The sequence below is a fragment of the Vicugna pacos genome, chromosome 20 (assembly GCF_048564905.1).
Source record: "Vicugna pacos chromosome 20, VicPac4, whole genome shotgun sequence".
NCBI classification, from domain to species: domain Eukaryota; kingdom Metazoa; phylum Chordata; class Mammalia; order Artiodactyla; family Camelidae; genus Vicugna; species Vicugna pacos.
In genome coordinates this window covers 8,513,103-8,534,760 of record NC_133006.1, presented here as the reverse complement: position 1 = coordinate 8,534,760, position 21,658 = coordinate 8,513,103, and the positions used below count along the sequence as shown (strand labels likewise).

Genomic DNA, 21,658 nt, shown 5'->3' with positions numbered 1-21,658 from the left:
CACATGACTCCTGTCTTTCAGAAGAAATCCAGGTGGCATTGCCTCAACTCTTTAAGCAAATTAATCTAAAATTCCACCTGCCTCTTCCCTTGTAACAGGAAAGAAAAAAAAAATCTCTGTATAAAACACCGACTGTCTCTGGAGGCTAAAGAACTGACACCGAGGTGCTGGGTGGTGCACTTGGTCGTGCTGAAGCACAGAGCACAGGCACGAACCAGAAGCTTCTCACTTAGGGCCCCTCACTGGAGGAGCCCACCCCGCATCTTCCACCTGCAGAGGCTCAGTGCAGGCGCCCCCATCACTGCTGCCCCTGCACTTCCGCAGGGGGCCCTGGTGCCTCTCCAAGCGCTGAAGCCTGCGTTCAAATCCTTCAATGACTCTGTCTTCAGATCGAAACCCGAAACCCTAAACCCTAAACCCAGCACGCAGGCACTCATGACCTTCCAAGAACGTACCTCGAAGCCGATCTTCTTCCCTTCCTCCCTTTCCCCGAGCCAGACCGTGGCCCCTCTGCTCCCCAAGCACGCCCTTCCTTCAGCGGCCAGGGAGCGCGGGTAATCAGCTCCCCCGCCTGGTTTGGCCAGGTGACCTGGGACAAGGAACTCCAAGCTTTTGGCCTCAGTGTCCTCACCCCTCAAACAGGATAAAACAACTCTCTCGCCTGCCCAGGCTGCCTAAGAAGCTGGAGGTGACATGATGCTCACCTTGACCCGCCTGGCAGAGAGGCAGCACAGGAATACTCATCCTTTTCAGCTGCAGTGCGCTCAGCACCCAGACCCCCATCCCCAGCTTCCACCATCCCACCTGTGCATCCGAGTCTGGCTTCAACCCTCTCTTCTTCACGACTGCCCCCCCGAGCACTCCTGTGGAAGCCCCTTCTCCTGCCTGAGCCCACCCCGCCCCATCATTTGCTCACCTGCCCCTGCAGGCCCTCCATCACTGGCCCTGAAAACCCTCGGAGGTGGTGGCCGCCGTGTCCACACCCAGAGCCCAGCAGGGGGCGGGGGGCAGGGGGACTTGTACACAAGAGGTGCTGGACAAATATTTGCCAAACTAACGACCAAGAATTCAAGGTGCTGCTTTCTGTCCCATAAATCTAGGCCCAGTGTTTTCTTTGCGGCAAAAGAAGAGAAAAAAAAAGCAGCTGCAGCTTTATTTCATTTCTACTTTGCAAATAAAGAAACTGAAGTATGAGGAAGTATGTTAACGAGGCTTGACTGTGACAATTCTGCTCCCAAGATGAAAACCAGTTCCTCATCAAGCGTCATCCTGGTGACACGGAAAGTTTTTAATTCTTACACATCCTTGGTTTCAGAAGGGATAGAATGGTCTAATACAGGAGGACCAAGCCCCCAAGTTGAAGTTTATTCCTCTAAGCCTCTCAGCCGCCCTCCACAGAAGTGGTCCAGATCAAGGTCCTGCCTCCTCCTCCATTCCCATCAGAAGAGAACGGCTCGTCCGTGGGTAACAGACCCCGGGGGCTCTCGGAGCCGAGGCCTGGCCTTCCCTGCAGCCCCCGAGGAGCACCTCGGGGTAGAGACAATGCTCATGCCTCACCAGGCTTCTTTCCCGGAGCTGCTCTGGTCCCGCCCTGGAAACTCATCACACTGCGGCCACCGTGGGGAGAGGGCCCCAAAAGTGGGACAAAGCGAGGCGCTGGCAGTGAGGGCAGGATTGGGACCCAGTGGACAAGCAGGCCAGGTGAGCGGCTGGCCACAACTTCTGCAGCTCCTGAGACCACCGGCTACTCCAGGAGCAGCCGAGGGGCACTTGTGACCCTACCTGGCTTTTCCCAAGTAACCAAGATACACACAGCACCGCTGCAAACCCCATGTGCTTTCTCCTTCTTTGGAGTAAAGTAAACTCTAATCAGGCCAGAGGCTCGTGCAGGCTCTGATGAAAGCGTAGCTAAAAGCTCTCTTCTCTCCTTCTGAGACAAATTCAGTAGAAGATGGTCTTGTGCATCCTCTCATGCACGAAAGAAGAAAACCGAGGTGGGTCTCATAGCTGGGTCTGGATGACGCAGTTTGTGGAGTGAATCATCTCTTAACGGTCAGAGCCAACTTTTCTTATCAGACCCCTGGATTTAACCACAAATGAGGTATACCCCGCCCCCAGCATGATAACCACTTCTGGCCCTTTCTGGAATGCTACCAAAGTATCTCAAGAAGCAAGGTCATTTGAAACCCTTCAGGCAGAAAACTGTCTTCCTGTGTGACCCTTATCCGTCCTTCACCCCAACATCCCAAGATGGCAGAACAAGACGACCCCTTTCCATAGGGGCCGACCAGTTTAGTGATGAGGGTTTGACAAGTGCCGTGGTTATTATCTACCCCCTAAGCAGAAATGGAATGAAAAGTAATGAGAACAGGCACTGTCCATGCTGAGACTCAACTAGCCCAGGGCGCGGGGACTTTTCTAAGCAACAGCCCCAGAAGAATGTGAGGCTGGCGTCGTCACAGATTCCACCATTCCTGTGTGAATCCCCAAATGCGTAGCCTTTAGGTCTGGGACAAGTTCATGTTTTTAGTAAGGAAACAGATGAGCAGTGCTGCAGGTGGTCCAAAGTCACACAGCTTCCTGGTGGCACCGCGGGGACCAGCACCCAGGAATGCCGACCCTCGGTCCACGTGCAATCTCCAGTGGCACTTCCAGGCTCCCCTGACCTTCTCGGTCCGGTGTTGAATCCTCAGGAAGAGCTCGATGGAGATACTCTACCCACGAACAAGTCTATGAAAAAGTAGGCCTTCCACTGCACTTGCATCTTCAGCAGATGTTTGGTTTGAAATGAACCATCAGCTACGCCAAAATCGACAGTCCCTCTGCCTCCACGGGTTAGCTGGCCCATCCTGGCGGCGCCCTTGTGGAACAGGGTCCAGTCCGAGCACCTGGGTTTGAATTTCAGATCCTTTATGTCCAGAGTGTAAGGATGCTCATTACGATAACTTCATACCCGTGACCTCCAAAAGTGTTTTTCCCCCTTAAGACCAGGAACACCCCTGGGTTATGGCTGAATGCAACACTCCTGCATCATTTATTCCTAAGTCGTAAGGACAGGCTCCGGACCCTAGAGAAGCCTTCAGAACAAAGCACAAAGAAACAGCTTGTCCTCAGCCCAACCTGCAACAGGCACGTCTGGCATTCTTCCCCGCGCCCGTGGCCCTTCCCTCTGAGGCTGGCAGGACTCTCCTCTCACTCTTCAGTCTCCTGAGAAGTGCTTTCTGGTAGGTTGCTTCCACGTACCCCAGGAGAAATGCTCATTTTATGTTCTGGGGGGTGCTGGTGGCTGGCAGAGAGAACCCACGCTGAGACTCAGTGTTCTAAGGCCGTGAGCACAGCGGGCTGACGCACTGACTTGAACTTCAGGTCCCCCCTGGAGTTCTGCCTCTGCAGAAGGCGGCAGGAACAGTTCGATGAACACTGAGTGAGTTAGCTCCATACTCGGCACACAGAAGGCCCTATGTGTGTCTTTGCTATGATTCCAGCCAAACATCTGCTCTTTCTGCTCCAACATGTGAAGGCTCCTGACTAGGTCTGCAGTGGTGTTGCTCCTACTGTATACAGAAGCCCCCCAGAGCATCCCCTGCAAAATTTCAAGAGGGCTCTCCAGCTTCCCTCCTGACTGAGGATCTGCAGAGTGGCTCTGGGTCATACCAGCTACAAGGCCAAGGTTACGAAGGTCTGCAGGTCAATGCAGACAAGTCAGGTGTGGCTCCAGACCAATGCCAAAGCCTCCTCTGCACTGGAAGGCATCCCCTCCCTGTCCCCTGGGTGTGTGGCTGTGGGGAGGGCGGGCTGGGCTAAGTCCTTCTCGCAGGGCGATGCCAGGTGCACGGACAGGCAAGTAACCCAGGCAGTCTTTCCAGTCTCTGAGAGAAGCTTCCTTCTGAGCGGGGAATTTCAGTTGTGCAGGAACTAAGAGTGACAGGCGTTTTAGGTAATGGTCAGGCCTCTCTTCCAAGTATCAGTCTCACCAGGGTTTCAACTTCTTTGCACCTCTGCTCAGTGGGGTCAAGCAGAACAGTCCTGATGGTCTTTTTCAAAGTATTTTTTGGTACACGTAAGCATTTTTTAAATAAAACTGACCAATTATGACTGGGCAGGTCTTTTAAGTGTTTTTTCCAAATCTTATTTTCCCACAATAACATAGCTATTTTAGGAAAGCCTGAAGGGAAAGAAAAACAACGAGACTGTTTAGAATACGATGTTTCCAGAGTAGCTGCTCTGCATCTCCATCGAGGACCTTCAAAGCCAGAGCCAGGAGGCAGCGCAGTCAGGTGCCCGGGGGGATGGGGGTACCGGGGGACGGGGTGGGGGGGGGAAGGGTCGACGGCACCAACTCCACAAAGGGCAGAAAGCCGAAGCAAAACGCCCTTCCCATCAAATGCCCCATTTCTTTCATCTTCCCAATAAAGCAGCATCGGAAATCTTTAAAAGAAAATTCAAACAAAAAAACGACTGACTTGTGGTTCTAGCAAAGCCGTGAACTGAAGAAAAGCAGAAGCCGCTCCCCCACTGTTAATGCAGAAATGCTACGTGGAACGCCAAAACAAAACCCTCCAACATTGCTGATGCCTAACTATAAGGTGAGGTTTCCCCCAGAAAAAATAACTCAGAAAGAGGAAGTGAGCTTACACTCAAGTCCTTTTGAAAAACTCTTTATTTGGGGAGGACACAGTTATCTGAGATGACCCCAGCAACACTAGTTTGGGATGCTCACACCCAAAAAACCGTTCTGGTTTTGTTTTTAAAGAGGTAAAGAAATTTAACATAGCTATAATAATTATTCCCAGAGGCACGACCTCACAGACACAGCTAAAAGAAAACTTTTGAAAGAATATTTTTAAAAGCAATACAGCAAATGGTTAAGTTTGAGGTCACGGTCATATCCAAGCTATGGAGGGAAAAAACCTAACAATTCCTTGTTATGGGATGAAAAAAGGTCAAGCAGGGAACTTTCAGAAATAAAAGATGTAAAGTAAAACCAAAAATGGATGCAATAGCACATCAGACACAACTAAAACTACGAGTGAATCAGAGGAGCCTGGAAGGCAGGTGTAAAGATGCAGAAAATGTGAGGACGTGCAGAGGGTGAGAGTCCAACACACGTCCAACAGGAGCCCCAGACAGAGACGACGGAGGAGGAGGAGATGATGCCTGAGCACTTTCCTGAATTAATGAAACACGTAAACTCTCAGAGTGAAGGAGAGGCTGGGGTCACTGCTCCCACTTGGTGCCCTCATGATGTCACAGAGGAGCTGACCTTGAGATGGGTCCTCAGAAACGAGACAGGCACTGTCAAACCAAGGCAGGCTTATGTCCAAAGGAAGCAGTTTCTAAGGGAGAACCAGGATTGGGGTGAGAGGAGCCCTGGCATCCGTGCACAGACCAGGGGGTCAGTGGGGACACTGCCCTTTGGACTGTGACAAGCCAAGCAATCAGATCCTCGCTGCTTAAGGTGACAGGAGTCCAGAGGTCAGGAGAGGGGCGGACACACCAAAAAGGCTGCCTGTCAGGACAGAGCAGGTGCCTGAGTGATGTGTTAACTAAGGAGTCATATTACCGGGACGGCCCGGGGAACCCGGAGTCCAGCTCTATTTTCCTCATGCAAAATGAGGAAAAAGCCACCATCTGGCATCAGGGAGATGAGGGTTCTCAATCTCAGGGACAAAGGGAAGGATATGGATAGTTTGGAAAAAAAATAGGTGGGCTTCCACTGAGATGAAATAAGCCCTAGATCTTGGGGGGTAAAAAGGTACACAAGATTTTTATGTTTGCTATGAAAACAGTTACAAAACTAAGGAATGAACGCAAACTAAGCTGCTTCTCTTCTGTGTCTGGGCATTTTAGTCCTGAGCCGTCTCCACGGACTGATCCTACACGACACCTAATTTAACAAGTAAAAGCTAAAAGGCTTGCCCTAAAGTCCTCTCCTTCTAAACTAAAACGTGCCAGTGTTCAAATACGCGTCTATTCAAGGAGCTACGGTTTTCTTCCCGGAAATAAAGGACAAGTTCCTGAGGCAATCAGAAGTCAGGCCACGCTTCTCCTTTTAATTTTCTTTCTACCCAACGCAGAAGCCAGGAACAAGTCCACGTTCTTTCTACATCCTAAACTCAGTCTCACAGTTTTGAGACAGTCCTTTGGTTATTTTCCTTCTGGCCATTTTAAAGCTTCAGTGATTCCCTTTTCAGTTTCCTTTTTATCTCCCTCTTCCAAGATTCTTCCTTGTCGTCTTTAAGCAACAGTTCATTTCATTTGCATCAGCCTAGAACTTTGCCAAGGCAGCTCTGAATTCACACCACGGGGTTAAATAAACAAAAGTATCAATGGCCACGTGTCTATTTTTTTAAATTCCTTATAGACCCAAACAGGCAGATAAGCAGGAGGATAAATAGAGGCTAACAGTGTGACCACACCAGTGGTGTGACCTCAGGCAGTGGCTTCAACCCTCGGGGCTTCCTCTGAAATAAGGGGCCCAGCTGGGCCCTGCAGGATTCACTGGAATATAAATGCCAAGCAGGGAGGAAAAAAAAAAAAAAAAGAGAGAGAGAGAGAGAAACCAGTAGTCAAAGTGAAATTTAAAAGCTGACCAAAAATATGAGTATTACAGATGGGCTTAAGTAAGTATAGGGGGAAAAAAAAGAAGAATTAGACAAAATCAAACGCAAATATCAACTAAGGTGGGTAGCTGGGTTTATTTTCAACTCAGGAATATCTGATTTGGGTGTTATTTTTATAAACTCGATTTAAGGAATTACTGCCACCTTATCTATGACTTCTCTATGCACGTTAAATTGTGGCTTAAAACGGTTATTTTCCTCCTCCGTGTATTGCCCGAATCTCTATATATTCAGGGCTTAGACACTGCTCCATGTTTTGTAACGCTCTCGCCAAGCTGTCGGAGGAAAACCTGTACTTCTGACGACAGTGCTTTCAGGGCCCCCCAGACTCACTCACGTGCAGGGAGCAGCCATTTACACAGCACTTGTCTTCCCCTCTTTACAGGGAATCACCTGCTTGAGAGAGGTCGACCCCGAAGTTGTCATTGTATCTCTAGGGCTGGAGAAACATATTAAGGCAGATACTTTAGTTCTATGAGATTTAACAGTCTTAAATATGCCTTCTCTAGAATACTGCTACGTGTGATAAATAAACTCTACAAAGCCTTCTTAACAAAATGGCTCTACTGTTAATCGATTACGGGAAAGCGAACAGTTCACCCTGAGACCTGACAGCTGGCTGTGGCTTTGTCCCTGGAACACGGAGATGAGCTCGGTGCCGGGCCCAGTCCTGGGCACCAGCCTTGCGATATCCGTCTGGGAGGCTAATTAAACTGCCTTCGCTCTAGAACACAGCAGGGAAAAAAAAAAGCAGAAAAGGAGCTGTAAGCATTTCACAAAACGTCAGGCATAGAAGCTGTGACAGGAGCATCCATCTACCACCCCAGTCAGAAATCTCTCCCTGGGCTTCCGAACCAGACCCGGATCTCCCAAAGCTGTGGGTCCTTCTCTGGCTCCTGCAGCCACCCACCCACACACAGCCGGGAGACCCCTGTCACCGCCCTGGGCTGATGGGGGATTCATTTTCAGATGCGTAGTAACTTCCCCCCTTCTCCTTTACTATGCCTTGGAGAATTAAAACCACACTGAAAGGTTAAAGATCTAAGCAGGAGTACGCGACAGTGGTCACGTGGGGCTAAATTCACCCCAGAGATTCAGCAACAGTTTTGTGTTGCAAACCTCAACGGCACAGTTCTGCCCCTAAAAACGTACACAAATCGTGCTTTCCAGGGAAGAGAGCTCCCTCCCCTTCTAGCTTTAAAGGCTCATTTCCTAGATTGTCAAATAGGGAGGCGTTGGCTCCGGTGTGTCTTTCACTCTTATTTAAGCCTCTGAGATCATCCGATTTGGTTTTTCACATCTCTGCTATATAAGAGAACTAATCGGACCTGAACTTACACAGACCATGCAAACCCTCAACCTAGACCCCACTAAACACTCTACTTAGCTTTGAAAAACTAACCTTTCGGATCGCGGCTGTTTGCAGCGATCTGATCAGGAAGGGAGGCTGACTTACCCAAACACACCCAACTCACGCACTGCCCACCTCCTCCCTCCGTCAGCTTCCAAACAAGAACCAGGCATTTATTAAATGCTGAATAACAAAACGCTCACAGGGCTGGGTTTCACGTTCTGTTCGTTTTTCCACTTTGTATTTTGCCTGCATAAGAGTATTTCTGAAACATTTATTTTAAGTCTGAGTATAACACAAAACATAAATAATGAAAGAATCAATAGCCATGGCTTCTATTTTAGATATTCCAGAAGGCGCATTTGTACAAATAACTCTGGCATTTTGAAAAATCGATCTTAAGACATCCTCGGAACACATTCCTGTACCAGCCCTCCCTGGTCCCGCCTCCCCCCCACCCCCGCCTCTGCCCTTCTTCCCTTAGGAGCCCAATTCAGGGCAGCGAGACCATACCTTCCAGGGAGAGGGGGCCGCGCCGACCTCTGACCTACCTCACAGAACATATAAAGAGACAGCAGTGTGAGTCCAAGGTTGTACACCACCAGAATCCCCCGGCAAGAGAATGGCTGCCTCGTCTTCATGTATTTTGGTCCCAGCCATACAATCAGCAAGTACAGGATGGAGCAGACGAGAGTCGGGATGTAATTGTCCAGGAGAAACCATCCTTTTACCCTGGGATCTGGGACACAGTCAAAGAACAACATTTCATGAGTGATAACGTAGATATAAAAATGACCAGAATGTCTTTCAAACGTTAAAAAAAAATGTCTCTAACCACAATTTTACAAGTCACCTAACACTGACGTCCCTAAGCCAACAAAGCAAAGAAGAGGACATGCGAGTCTTTGACACACAGCATCCGGGTGAAGCGCTGGATCACGTGACAACGTGCCTGTCAGTCATGGGTTTTGCTAAGTAAAATAGTTTTTAAAAATCCTTTCCAAAGACTCTTCAAGAAAACAAGGAGAAAGCTAATGTTTCCACTAACTGGACTTATTAACCAGGCTGGCTGAATTATGCATGGGACCACGAAACCCCGACACACTGTCTCTGGGCGCCAGGGTCCTCCGTCGCTGCCAAGGGTCAGCAGGTCTGCCAGCAGGTGTGGACTCAGAAAACGTGCCCTTGGCCAGCTCAGTGATGGTCCCCAATCCCACGGGCAGCATCTGTTGTGAGTGCCGTGGTCACCAGAAGAGGGGACGATGACTTTTTTTTCTGAAGGGAGGTTGTGAAGCAGCAGTGATCGACTTAAGAGAGGAGACCTACACGGATTCCAGAAAATTCCTGGTGCGGGAGGGACCTCCTCTGCTCCCCTCTCCTTTCTTAGGCAGGAAGAAGTAAAAGGGAAATCAGTTCCGAGTAGCTGCTGGCGGCATCCTGACAGCCCTCCCCGGGATGGGGGCGGACTCCCCGGCAGCCAGATCCCCCACGTGTCACTTGTCCCCTGCAAGATTTGACTCCATCCACTGGCTGATCCCAGGAAGCCACCTCTGCATCCTGCTATGGGGAGCCCCCAAACCTGCAACCCCTCCACCTATCTACCTCCCTGAGCCTCACCCACCCCCAAGGAGCGCTGAGGCATCTGTGGGTTCCATCCCACCTTCTAAGCAGAAGCAGCCAAGAGGGGACAGTCTTCGCCCCTCCTTGACCTCCCGGCAGGACCATCTTGCTTCTCTCTCTAGCGCTCTTTCCCTTGACCTTGTAGGACAAATAGAGGTGAGGGAGTGCACAGGACCCCTGGGAGAACCACCGTCAGTCTCCCTTCTTGCAGACGCTCTAAATTCCCCACCCCCTGTCAGTGTATCTTCCATCAGCTTCAGAGGGAGAAGCCCCCCCCCCCACCCCACCAGTGATGCAGGGATGCTGGAGATGGTTACTGTCGGCTCTGCTGAACTGTGCTTCTCAGAAGCCCTTCAAGGAAGGGGCTGCCCTGCGGAACGATTCTCAACACCTTCTGTTCTCAGCTCTGGGTCTTAAGGTGTCAGTTCTGAGAAAACAAGTTCCTGCTTAGCAGCTAACATCAGACTGTTCCGTACGTTTGTGTGCACACACGTATGTGTCACAAACACAGCGCACACACAGAAACCTCCCATTTCCTTTTACTTAAAGCTCTGTTTTGCACCTTGCTTTTTAAAATTTTATAACAAATCTCCACTTTTCCGTGTCACCAAGGCTCCAAGTACCTCCTGGGTGGCTGGCCCCAACCCAGGTGGTAACTCCTTGGGGATCTGACTGTTGAGCCCTCACCCCACACCCTGGTGACTGGTTCCGACTCAGGCACCCCTGAGCTCTGAGGAGGTGTCAGTTTGTGCGGTTAAAATCATGCAAATGATCCGATCTCTTTCCCCGCCTCTGGAGGTGCAGCCTGGAGTGGCAGCAGGCAGCCTGCAACCACGAAAGGTGGGGGAACCTCTCCAGAGGATGCAGCTGCTCACTGAGGTATGCGGAGTAGGAAATGAGAAGATGGGGTCCCTGGGTAACATCACTGAGTCCCTGAAATAACCCAGAGCTTGTAACGTAGCCTAGTAATTTTACTGTTGCTTCAGCCTTTCAAAATTGGATTTTTGAGGAGGGGGTGCTCCCATAAAACTAAAAGAAGGCATCCTCCCAACACAGGCAGAGATAGATCTGGCTTGTTCCTTTCCACGGGCTGGACGCCAACCTGTCCCCTACTGATGGGCATCTAGAGTGTTTCCAGTTTTGACAAGCACTGCTGCGAAGGACGGTCCTCACTCTGCTGAGGGCATTTTAATTTCAACAGAAAACACCACTGCCCCCCAGAGAGTTTACCGCAAGTGAGACTCTTTCTCCACATCCTCGCTATCAGCACAGATGGTATCAGCCTGATTTAATCTCTGCTGTACTAACAGATGAAGTTCCTTCTATTGCTTCCTTTTGTATTTTAAAAATCATGAGTCAAACTGAGAACCTCTTTATCTGTTTAAAAGCCTCTTGCAGTTTCCCAATGACTCGTTCTATGAGCCTCAAAGTTCCTTCTTTACAGATAAGACGTTAGACGACACTAGAAGCAGGTGTTGCGTGGAGCTGACTTGCTTCCTACAAGATAATAAAAGAGGAAGAGAAGGACAAGGAGCGAGCCCAGGTGTATACATTTACACACCGATGTGCCACAGCACGGGAGGACATGAAAATGCCCTTAAAATCGTAAAAAGGGAAGGGTTTTCATTCCTCCTGCAGCGCCGCACTGTGGAAAGCCATTTCAGCTGGAGAGTCACAAGAACGGAGGGAGATGTGACACCAAGCGTGGCGAGACCACTCCCTGGTCACAAGCTGCACATCTCATCTCCCGCTCAAGTCCGCGGAGGGTCAAAGCGCCGGGGTCTCTGCTCCGGCAGCCAGGGTGCCCTGCATCAGGTCACGACCTCAGGGGACTCCAAGCCCCTGGTGTCCAGGACAAAGCATCAGTTTAATCACAGGAAACGCTGGTGTTTTTTAGAATCTCTTCATGCAATATTTAAAAGTGCCTATAACAAGGGGCGGGGGGAGGGAGGGGAGAGAGTAAGCAGAACCCCAAACCACCTTACCTCGGGTGCCTAGCCATGCCTTGAAGTAGGTACTAAGTGAAGCATCAAAGTGTTCCATTTTCAAACCTATTAAGAAAAAAAAAACATGGGTTAATCTCTACTTAAAATGCTTTTTGTACGGTACTTTTCCATAGAACAAGAACAAATGCTTCGCAAATATGCTCTAGACAAGGTTTAAGTTCCTTGTGATAAATTTTCTTTTTTAAACTCACAAAAGTTATGTGCTAGTTCTAATTTGAAAATCCAGAGGAAAGACACCATCCTGTGAATTCACTTCATAAATGAAGCACCAGTTCTCTGTGCTGCTTTTCTCAGTTCCGTAACAGCTCTCCCGGTGAAGATGCGGTCTCAGCGGGGAGGAGGGGAGGACTGGGTGAGGGGGGGCGGGGGGGCACAGGGGGTGGGGGGCCGGCAGACAGGCACGCGGGTCGGGGGGAGAAGGCGGTGTCCTCTGCTGGGTGCTCTGACCAAGCACTGTCTTAAAGCACTTCGCGTCCACAGGGAAAAAATCCCAACAGTTAAAATGAAGAGGAAGTGAGAAAAGCTCATCACTTGGCTCCAACACAACCCCTCAGCCCCACTTTTAGAAGGAACCCACTCGTACCACTTCTTAGGTGTAAATTTCAGAGATTTCTCTCTCTTGAGCTCAAAAAAAGTCACGCCAAATGGATGTGTTGACCATTGTGGATCACGACCAGTGAACAGATGATCAAGTCAATTCCTCATTCAAAATAACAAACTGGTCATAATAAGAGAGCTGCGCCCTCAGTGAGAATGAAGATACACTGTTTCGTGAACCTTCAGTGTTAGTGTTCCTTTCTCTTCTAAGTATGATGTATTGAGCTGTGATGCAAAATATATTCTGTGGTAACTGCAAGAAAAAAAAAAGCTGGAAAAACACTTACAACTGAGTAGTGTATATACCACTTGCTTATTTTACTGAAGACAAGATGGATCTACAAGCACTGATAGGAGACTGTCTCCACCTCCTAAGATTTTATAACTCCCTACATTTCCCCCCCATTTAAGATTTGCATTTACAGGGTAGCTTAGCATCTTTTCATGGCATATTGGCTAGATTTTCTATATTAAAGTTAGGAGGCATATGTTTTCAACTTTCTTGGTCATTCCTCTTATAACCACCTTCTAAGGGCAAAGGCAAAATTGGTTTAATTAACTAGGCAGTTAATCATTTAATGCTACCTCTCTCTTTGGCCTGTCACACTACAGTGTATGTATCCTTTGCCTAATTTCATTGATAAAACCCATGAATATGAAATTAATATATAGAAATCTTGCATTTCTGTATACTTAAATGAAATAGCAGAAGGAGAAATTAAGGAAACAATTGTATTTATCATCACACCAAAAAGAACAAAATACCTAGGAATAAACCTACCTAAAGAAGCAAAAGACCTGAATTCCCCAAACTGAGCTATTTGTAGACAAGTTATTTGGACCTCCTGCCCGTGACATGGAGGAAATAATAAACTGCCTCTACAGCTGTTAGGAAGAGCAAATGGTCTAGTGCAGCCAAGGTCCTCCCGTGAAAGTCTCCTACTGTGGCTCCGCGGCCTCTCCTCCACAGTGGGCACTGCCGGCCGGCCACGCGTCCTTGCCCACCAAACGCCACCAGTGAGCCCGCAACGCCCTCTGCAGGTCCTAACACCCCCGGGGGGACAGCAGCCGAGGGTGGAAAGACATCTCAGGAGACAGGAGCTTGTCAGCAGGAGACATTATCTCAGTAAGACAAGGGTGATGTGAACGTACTAATTAAATACCTACTGTGTACAAAGGACGGTGGAATAGGGAAAGACACAGGGGCACGCCTGGAGACCTGGAGCAGACTGGACGTTCACAAGGGGGGAGAGGCAGATACTGAACACCAAAACCAACCCAGGCTGCCAACGAGAGGATGTGCAATGTGGCATGAACAAGCCGTGCATACATGTGTAACACCAGGCAGGCTGTGAAAGTCCCGCCAAACAGCAAGTGCCCTGGGCTCTAACGCCCGGGGCACATCTGACAGAGCAGGGAGGGCATCACTCAAATCTGTAACTAAGAGCCCTTTCAGGGGCCTGGAATCGGGTTTGGTTTCTGTGTAGGGAGGATGCAGAAAAGCCGGAAACACAAGAAAAGGCATGTCCAGAAACGACAGGACACAGACCTGTGGCATGCACGTGGGGGACCTAGAAAACCATCAGGGGACTTAGAAAACCAAGAAGCCCAGGAATGGGGTAGGGGACCCATCGTTACAGATGACGGTGCTGATGTCACAGCAACAGAAGAGCAGCCAGGGTGACCGTGAGGCACAATTTCAGTCCAAGCGGGCGGGACCCAGAGGCAGGCTCCCAAGAGATGAGGACTGTGGCGTGGGGAGACATGGAAGACGTCTGCCACCGGCCACCTGTCCCGAATGATCCGAGTCCAAACCCGTCCTGAGCAGCAGCCCCACGGACTGACGGGGCACGCGCTCCCCGATGGAGCATCTCCTCCACGAAGGCACACGCGAGAGGGGCTTGTCAGTCACGGCACATCTGCTCTTTGCCGGCATCTCTTCCCAGCCTGAAAATTCTCCCCTTAGGTCTGCAGAACTTTTCACGGTCAAACTCAGCACGCGTGAAGGAGCTGGCCCAATGTTCTCTGAAAGAACATGCGCAGAAAATCCCTACAGTAAGAATTTTCAAAGAGAGTTGCTCCTTATTCCTGAAACATTGGTTGAAACGAGGTGGAACACGGGCCCCTAACCTGCAGTGTCCTGGTCTGGGAATCACAGGCCTGGTTCTGGGCTGGACTCGGCCACGTTAAATGCTTTCCCCAGTCACTCCCCCTGCCACGCCCATGACTGGACACGTCCTGGGACAACCTTGGGGGGGCTGTGTGTTTTTACACAGGTGACCGAGGGACGCCTTCACCAGCAGCTTCTTTCCTCAGCACCACCGTGCTGCTGTCCAGCTGGCCGCACATGCAGATCCCTCGACACCATGGATCCATCTTTTCATTCACTCCCATGCTGACCACGTGCTACCACATGTCAGGCACAGAGGCACAAAGGATGCAGCAGGGAATGAAATTCCAGGCTGAGGCAGGTCAAACAGTATGAGATCAGAGTGGAGATTTACTTTGGAAAGTGTACTTGGAGGCCACCCCACGAAGGTGACTGCAGAGCAGAGAGAGGGGGCACTGCTGGCTGAGGGCAGTGATCCAGGGCCACAGGCCGCCTGTCCCTCCCTCCCTGCCCACCGTGGTCCACAGAAATCAGTTCCACAGCGCAGAGAGCACATGGCCGACAGGCACGGCACCATTCCTAACCGCATCCCCACCTGTCCGCATCCCTGCATCCCCAGAGCAGCCTGCCTGCCAGCACCGTGCCCGCCCCTTCACAGCTCCCTGGCCGCCTGTCCGCTGTGCACAGGAACAGGACAAAAGGTCTCAGCGAGTGAACTCCTCTGGCCGGGCTGGCCCACCCCACTGGGTGGACTGGGCACTTGCTGAGCGATGGCCTGTGGGCTGAACTTTCCTCTTTTGTACTTTTCTAAAGGAACGGGAGAGGCACGGGGCCCTGCAAAGCCCTTGACACACTGCCCGGTGATCTGGGGTCACGGGAACGGCATGACCCACTTTGCACAAGATGCCCCAGTGCACGGCCAGGTCTGTGGCCAGCCTGACCGCGGCGGATCCCTGTCTTCCGAGCCGCCCGCGGGCCAGGGACGTCACTTCTGAGCAACCTCTCCTGGCAGCCTGGACAAGTGGGGCCGCAGCTGCTCTGGGCCATCGTACTGACAGGGACCGAGCCCGGGAGCTGAGCGGTTTTGGCCCTGAGTGCAGCAGAAGAATAAGCCAGTCTCCGATGTGACTGGTTCCCCACACGCAGACAGGGAAAGGGTGGCCGTCACCTCCGGAGAGCTGGGTCATGCTGACACCCCGCCAAGCATTGCATCCGCATCCTCTTTAACCAGGAATCTTCAGCACCCACTCAGCCTATGGGGGGCTTCCCAGAATTACAGGTCGTGACGGGGAGCAATCAGACCCCTGAAAGAGAAAGCCAACCACAACAGCTTGGAGGAGTTCCTCACCAGCTCACAGGCCATACACGGAAAACGACGACAGTGAAAACGGGGTGAGGGAAGGCAGCAGAGGCAGGCGAATTAGAACAGCCATTAAATTCTTCTACGCATATTTTCTCAAAGATACTCTTAGTTGAAAGCCACTGCTCACTATCAAATCCCAGTGTTTCTGGTAACCAGGCAACTGTGTTACAACTGTGCCTCCTTGCAAGTTTCCTGCTACGAGAAGAAATCACGAATCGGAGCTGATGGTTCTCTATAAATGAGTCCATATGTGAAGAGGATGTGAGGGAGTTCAGCACACCTTCACCTCATCGAGGATTCGTTCTGTGACCCGGGGCAGGTTCCTGGCACGTGTGCTAAGGATTTGAAGACTGAGGTGAGCCTCAGGCCTGGAGCCAAGAGGAAGGTCAGGGCCACCACAGCTCAGAATACACAAACCTGGAAATGCTGATGCCAGCAGGACACAAAGAGGCAAACCCTGGATCCCCCAGAGAGAGCCCTGCTCCCGTGGGAGATCCATCTGTCCGTCCGTCACTCTCCCCACAGGGGCAGCGTCCCAGGTGAGTCAGCCGCGTGACGTTACCCAAGCACTCGTGTTCACTGGGCTCTAGGAGCAAACTGGAGGCTTGAAAAAAAGAGTCCATGACAAGCTTTACAATAAACAAGGCCCCTCCCCTCCCGTCTCACTTCGCCCCAAGAGGGACAACAAAGTGTGAGCAGACAGGGGCGGTGGGGACAGCCAGGATGGAATGTTGCTGGGGCTAATGGGAGGTGGCCCTGCGGACACACCCATCAGTCTCAAGATAAAGGTATCCGTCTGGATAAGAATGCAAACGCTAATCATCTGGGCCGTTTACATCTGGAGCAGGAGAACGTGAGACAGCCGCTAAGCAATTGAAAAGTACTGGGATCTTAAGGCAAATCTATTTTAACAGATACCAAGACTTCAAAAAATTATTATAGCAAAGGAAGTTAATTTCCTAAACCCACAAGCAGACTGTCTGCTGACTCAGGTTTAGCAGCAGAGATTTTTCAGGGTCAAACCTTGGTTTTTCTTGCTGTCAAGGCAATGGTAGCAGAGGGCAGTCAGCTTGCTTTGAAAGCCCCCTTTCCTGTGAAATCAGTCAAGTCACACTGCTTTTGGTTTAAAAACATCTTTGTTACTAGTTTGAAAAGATACAGGCACCCCAACATCCACAGCAGCAGCATTTATAATTGCCAAGAGATGGCAGCAACCTAAGTGTCCACCAACAGGTAAAGATACAAAGACGTGGTGTATATATATATATTGGAATATTACTCGGCCATAAAAAAGAATGAAACAATGCCATCTGCAGCAACATGGATGGACTTGGAGGGCATTATGTTAAGTGAAATAAGTCAAAGGCAAATACTGTGTAATATCACTTATACGTGTAATCTAAACACAACTAGTGAACACAACAAAGAAGGAGGAGACTCGCAGATACAGAGAACAAACTAGTGGTTACCAGTGGTGAGGGCAAGGTGGGGCAGTAGAGGGGTGGGGTAGTGGGAGGTACAAACTACTGCGTGTAAGACTGGCTCAAGGATGTATTGCATAACATGGAGAATATTTTTTAATAACTGTAAATGGAAAGCAACCTTTAAAAATTGCATAAAAAATATTAAAGTAGAAATAAAAATGTGTTTCCTGCAGATGTTGAACCACTGTTAACTTCCTCACCAAGTCCTGTTTTCCTTTTCCTTTTTTTTGAATTGTCGCAGTTCATTTGAAAATGAGTCAGCGAGGCTGGGCTGACAGCTCTGTAGGGGCAGGAGGAAATCTCCCTCCACCTTCTGCCCTCCTACCCTTAGTAGTCTTGCGTCAAGCACATTCTTCAGGTTGGCTGCCAACAGCACAAAGCACTAAAGGGTGCTTTCATTTGGTAGGCGCAGCCCTGTTTCTTGAATTTAAAAGCTTTTTCTAGGCTGGAGAAAATCAGTTCCGGAATGAAAAGGCAAAAAGAACCACACCTGCTCGGGAATGTTACAATATCAAACGATGTCATCCCAGAACACCAAAAAATAACCGCTGTCACGAAGACGTAAGGGAAAAACCAGCTAAGAACTAACGAGCTTCCAGACAGGAAAGCAGCGTGACAGGAGAAGCCCTTCAGGATGCTGACAGTTAAACAGAGGGTAACTTGAGGTGAGATCTTGGCTGGGGAGAAGTATCTGCCCCACGGACAGCGGTCCCGTCGTTCCGACAGCCCGGGGGGCCGTGCTTACTCTCCAGCCTTCATGCCGAGGGCACGTCCAACTCTCCTTGAGATTCTGATGGAGTCACTTCCTGCTACCATACAGCATGCAGGTGAGAAAGGACACGGCTCTCCGCGGGCTTCAGACAAGTCACTGGGGAACCCGGGCGCCACCTAGTCCCGCAACAGGTGGGCACTGCGGTTAAAGAGAGCTGAGCCCTCAACCTGGTGGGAACTGTAAATGCCCCAACACTCAAGTCCTCCCTTGAACAAAAATAAGACTAGACAGGTTAAACGGGAAGCTCCATCACCTCCAAGCTCCTTGGCTGCCACCGGTTAAGTGAAAAGCACTTTTCTAACCACTGCTGGAAAAGGACATTCTATTCTTTGGAGAGTCCCCTGGTGGCTTTGTTCTTAAATGAATCATCCCTGGTCCGCCCTCCCTGATCTGTCCTCACTGTTCTCCAAGGCCCAGATTAGGTATCAGATGCCCCCCCGCCTTTAGTGTCTCCTAACTTCAAGGGGAATTCCTATTCACAGCTAAAGAACAGAATGTACTGTCAAATTCAAAGTGCTTCCCCTAGTTCTTGGGAGGGGCGGGGGTGGGTGGTGGTGGGGACACGGACCCCACACACCAATCCACTTACCCAACAAGCATTTGGAGAGGGGTTCACTGTAGCAAAATCACTCTTGGATGACTTAATGTTCATTTGAACCAGAAGACTAAGCACCAGTGATCTTTGGCTTGAGCTGAAGCACACTGTCACTTGGAGGACAATGCTAATTACACAGAGTGCCCCTTGCTGGTGGGTGAAGGCCAGACTGCTGCAGGCAGAAGGACGGAGGGACGGACTGACGGATAGAGAACTTTGCTCCCATACAGCTCGGCTGACAGTAACTCACTAATCCCCCCAAGGCCGCCGTGAGACAAAGTAAAAGATCCGAGGGCCGGGATCAGGTTGTCCCCGGGGCTGGATTTATTTCTATGGGTTTCTGTGTGAGGCTCAGAATGACTGCCTTTCATGCTACCAGTCATCGGAAAGGCAGCTGTCTCACTAAGTTAACAAATATTTAACAAGTGCTTACTATGTGCCAAGCAGTGTACTGCTCATTAGGAAAATGACAGTAACAGAGACAGATGTCACCCCATCCTCCTGAAACCTCAAGTGGTGAGCAAGCCACGGGCAACGGCCCCGCTGGGCCACCCACCCGCGGGGAGCAGCGGTCAGGAGCACGGGCTGCAGCCAGATGGCCTGGGTTCCAACTCTGCTCCACCACCGAGCAGCTGTGTGACCCTGGACAAGTTACCTAACCTCCTCGTAACTTCGTTTTCTCATCTGTAAAACAAGCACCTTCCCCATGGGGTTAAATGAGCGAAACACTCCCAGTCACGCGTGCACACAATAAACACACACGTATCTGTATTGTTGTCACTGCAAAGACCTTTGGCACTGACCGATTTCACATATTTCTGCTATACATAACGAGGATTTACTGTAGAGCACAGGGAACAATATTCAGTATCTTGTAATAACCTATAATGAAAAACAATCTAAAAAAATATATATATATATACTGAATCACTTTGCTGTACACCTGAAACTAATACAATATTGTAAATCAACTATACTTCAATTAAAAAAAACAGTTGTGTTCACCTAGGATGCTTGGTAACAGAGGCCTCTGAACTCCCTGTAGTTAAGACCTATCTGGGCAGCCAGTGGGAAAAGGCTGGCAGTCCTCCTCGGCCTCCTTTTCACATGCCCATCATCACTTCTACTGTATTTCAATCGGTGATGAAATCACAGGCTTATTTTCTTTCAGTGCTGTGATTGTCAGTTACACTGTAATTATCTGCTCATTTGTTCACAACCCCATTAAGCTCCAAGCTCTCCTAGGGCAGGATCTCTGATGTTCCCGTTTGCACCTTCAGAGCCTGGATCTGTGTCTGACAGATTGCTGATCACTGGCTGGACCCATGAACGACCGAGGGAGTGAGCGAACGCCTTCATGCCTTTGAGAGGTTCACATCGATGGGCTCTCCAATCTGTCTGCATCTCAGAATCTCCTAGAAGCTTTGAAAAACAGATTTCTGGGACCCACCCCGAGAGACTGATTCAGGAGTCAAGAGGCTGAGAAGTTCAGTGTTCTGCAAAGTTCCTTAGGTAATTGTGAGGAGCAGCCTTCTTTGGGAAACACTTCTATGTATATAAACTGGGCTATCTGACTGCGATAAGCCTGCTGCAGACAGTATCCAAATACTGCACTACAATGGCAGAATCTAGACCAGGACAGGGGTCACAGACGAAGTGTTTTTCATTCCTACAAACTCGGTTACCACTCCCCGTTTGCTCCAACTCCACCAGCCGGGGTTGGGGTGCGTGTGGAGGGGGGGAATCGCCTTTTAAGCTGAACTAAAACCCCATTAAGGTAGAGATCAGTTCTCCCATCTCTCAAACACGGTATTACCCACGACACACACCACATCGCCGGCACGCATTAAGTGGTGCAACCACCTCGTCCACTCGGGAATGTGGCTGTAAAGGACATCACCGTCGGTCCGTAGGGAAGAGTGTTTCCCAAGCCGGGCGTCTGTGGTGGCCGGGTCTGGGAAACTTGGACGGCAGGTCTGTCCTGCTCCCTGTGACCCAGGCAGGTGCACACAGCAGGGATTTAGCAGCCACCTGCCTGAGCCACTGAGCTGGGGCTGCGTGGGTACCACTGGGTGGCTCACCCTCACCCACAGCCAACTGGCCATACTCCTTGGAAGGAGGCAAGGTGGACGACGGGCAGGAGCCGGACACCGGCTGAGAGGTGGGCTCTGACTCAGGCCTTGTTATCAACCCTCAGCTGAGCCTCTCCCGTCAGCTTCCTTCTTTCCCTGGATTAGAGGATCGGGGTGTCTCACGTGAACCTGCTACCCGCGGAAGGACTCCGGACCCAGGGCTGTGTGTGCCACCAACAGAACACAGCGAAATTGATGGTGTGTCACTTCTGGGATCAGCTTACAAGACACTGTGACTCTCATCGTGGTCAGTGTGCTTGTGTTCTCAGACCCCTGGCTCTGGGAGAAGCTGGGCGAGGCCCTGATGCAAGTCATCCTATGGTGAGGCCAAGGGCAGCTGAGGTCTGCCCAAGATCACCTGAGCATGAGGAAGCCGCCCCCTGGCCCAGCCGGGCCGGTGACCCGACCCCCCACTCCCACCTCATCACAGACTCTGTGCCAGAACCACCCAGCCAAGCCTCTCCAGGACTCTGACCCTCACAAACTGCTTGGGACAATAAATATTTGCTGTTTTAAGCTGCTGGATTTTGCAGGAACCTGTTACTCAGCAGTTGACCACATAAATGGGTCTGTGGGGCTAGAGGGGGTTCTTCAAAGCCAGCCCTCCCTTCCCTTGATGGCCTTCCTCCTGCCCTCAACCAAGGCGTCAATTAGAAGCACGGCCCTAAAAAATAAATACCCCCTGGACCTTTGATTTCACTGGTGTCAGGAAGGAAATTGAAAGGCTTGTTACCTAGAGCGTGGAATTTGGTTACAAAAAGAACCTGACCCTCACTGCTGGCCCTGCAGCCTGACAGACAGGGGGGCTAACATTTACTGAGTATTACACACTCCGGTTTTCCAAGGCTCAGTAAGGAATTATCCCCTTACTGAACTAAACTTCAGAGACTTTAAGTAACTTGATCAAACAACCAACAGAGTCCTTTAGTTCGCTGCAGGTGGTCACCTGTTTTGGCTTATTGGAACTGGATTTCCTGGGACTCAGCACGGGACGAAAACCTAGGG

General features: G+C 50.3%; 1 protein-coding gene across 2 annotated transcripts in view; it reads right to left on the bottom strand.

Annotated features, from left to right (window-relative positions):
- The window catches only part of ELOVL5 (ELOVL fatty acid elongase 5), a 59,632-nt gene that overhangs the window by 11,149 nt on the left and 26,825 nt on the right, over positions 1-21,658 (bottom strand). For both annotated transcript variants that reach the window (XM_031688641.2, XM_072944804.1), the window contains exons 2-3: positions 11,580-11,645; positions 8,526-8,713 (exon numbers count right to left, since the gene is read on the bottom strand). In XM_031688641.2, coding sequence (XP_031544501.2) covers positions 8,526-8,713; positions 11,580-11,637 — 246 coding nt within the window. In that variant the 5' untranslated portion in view covers positions 11,638-11,645. The remainder of the gene's footprint in view (positions 1-8,525; positions 8,714-11,579; positions 11,646-21,658) is intronic.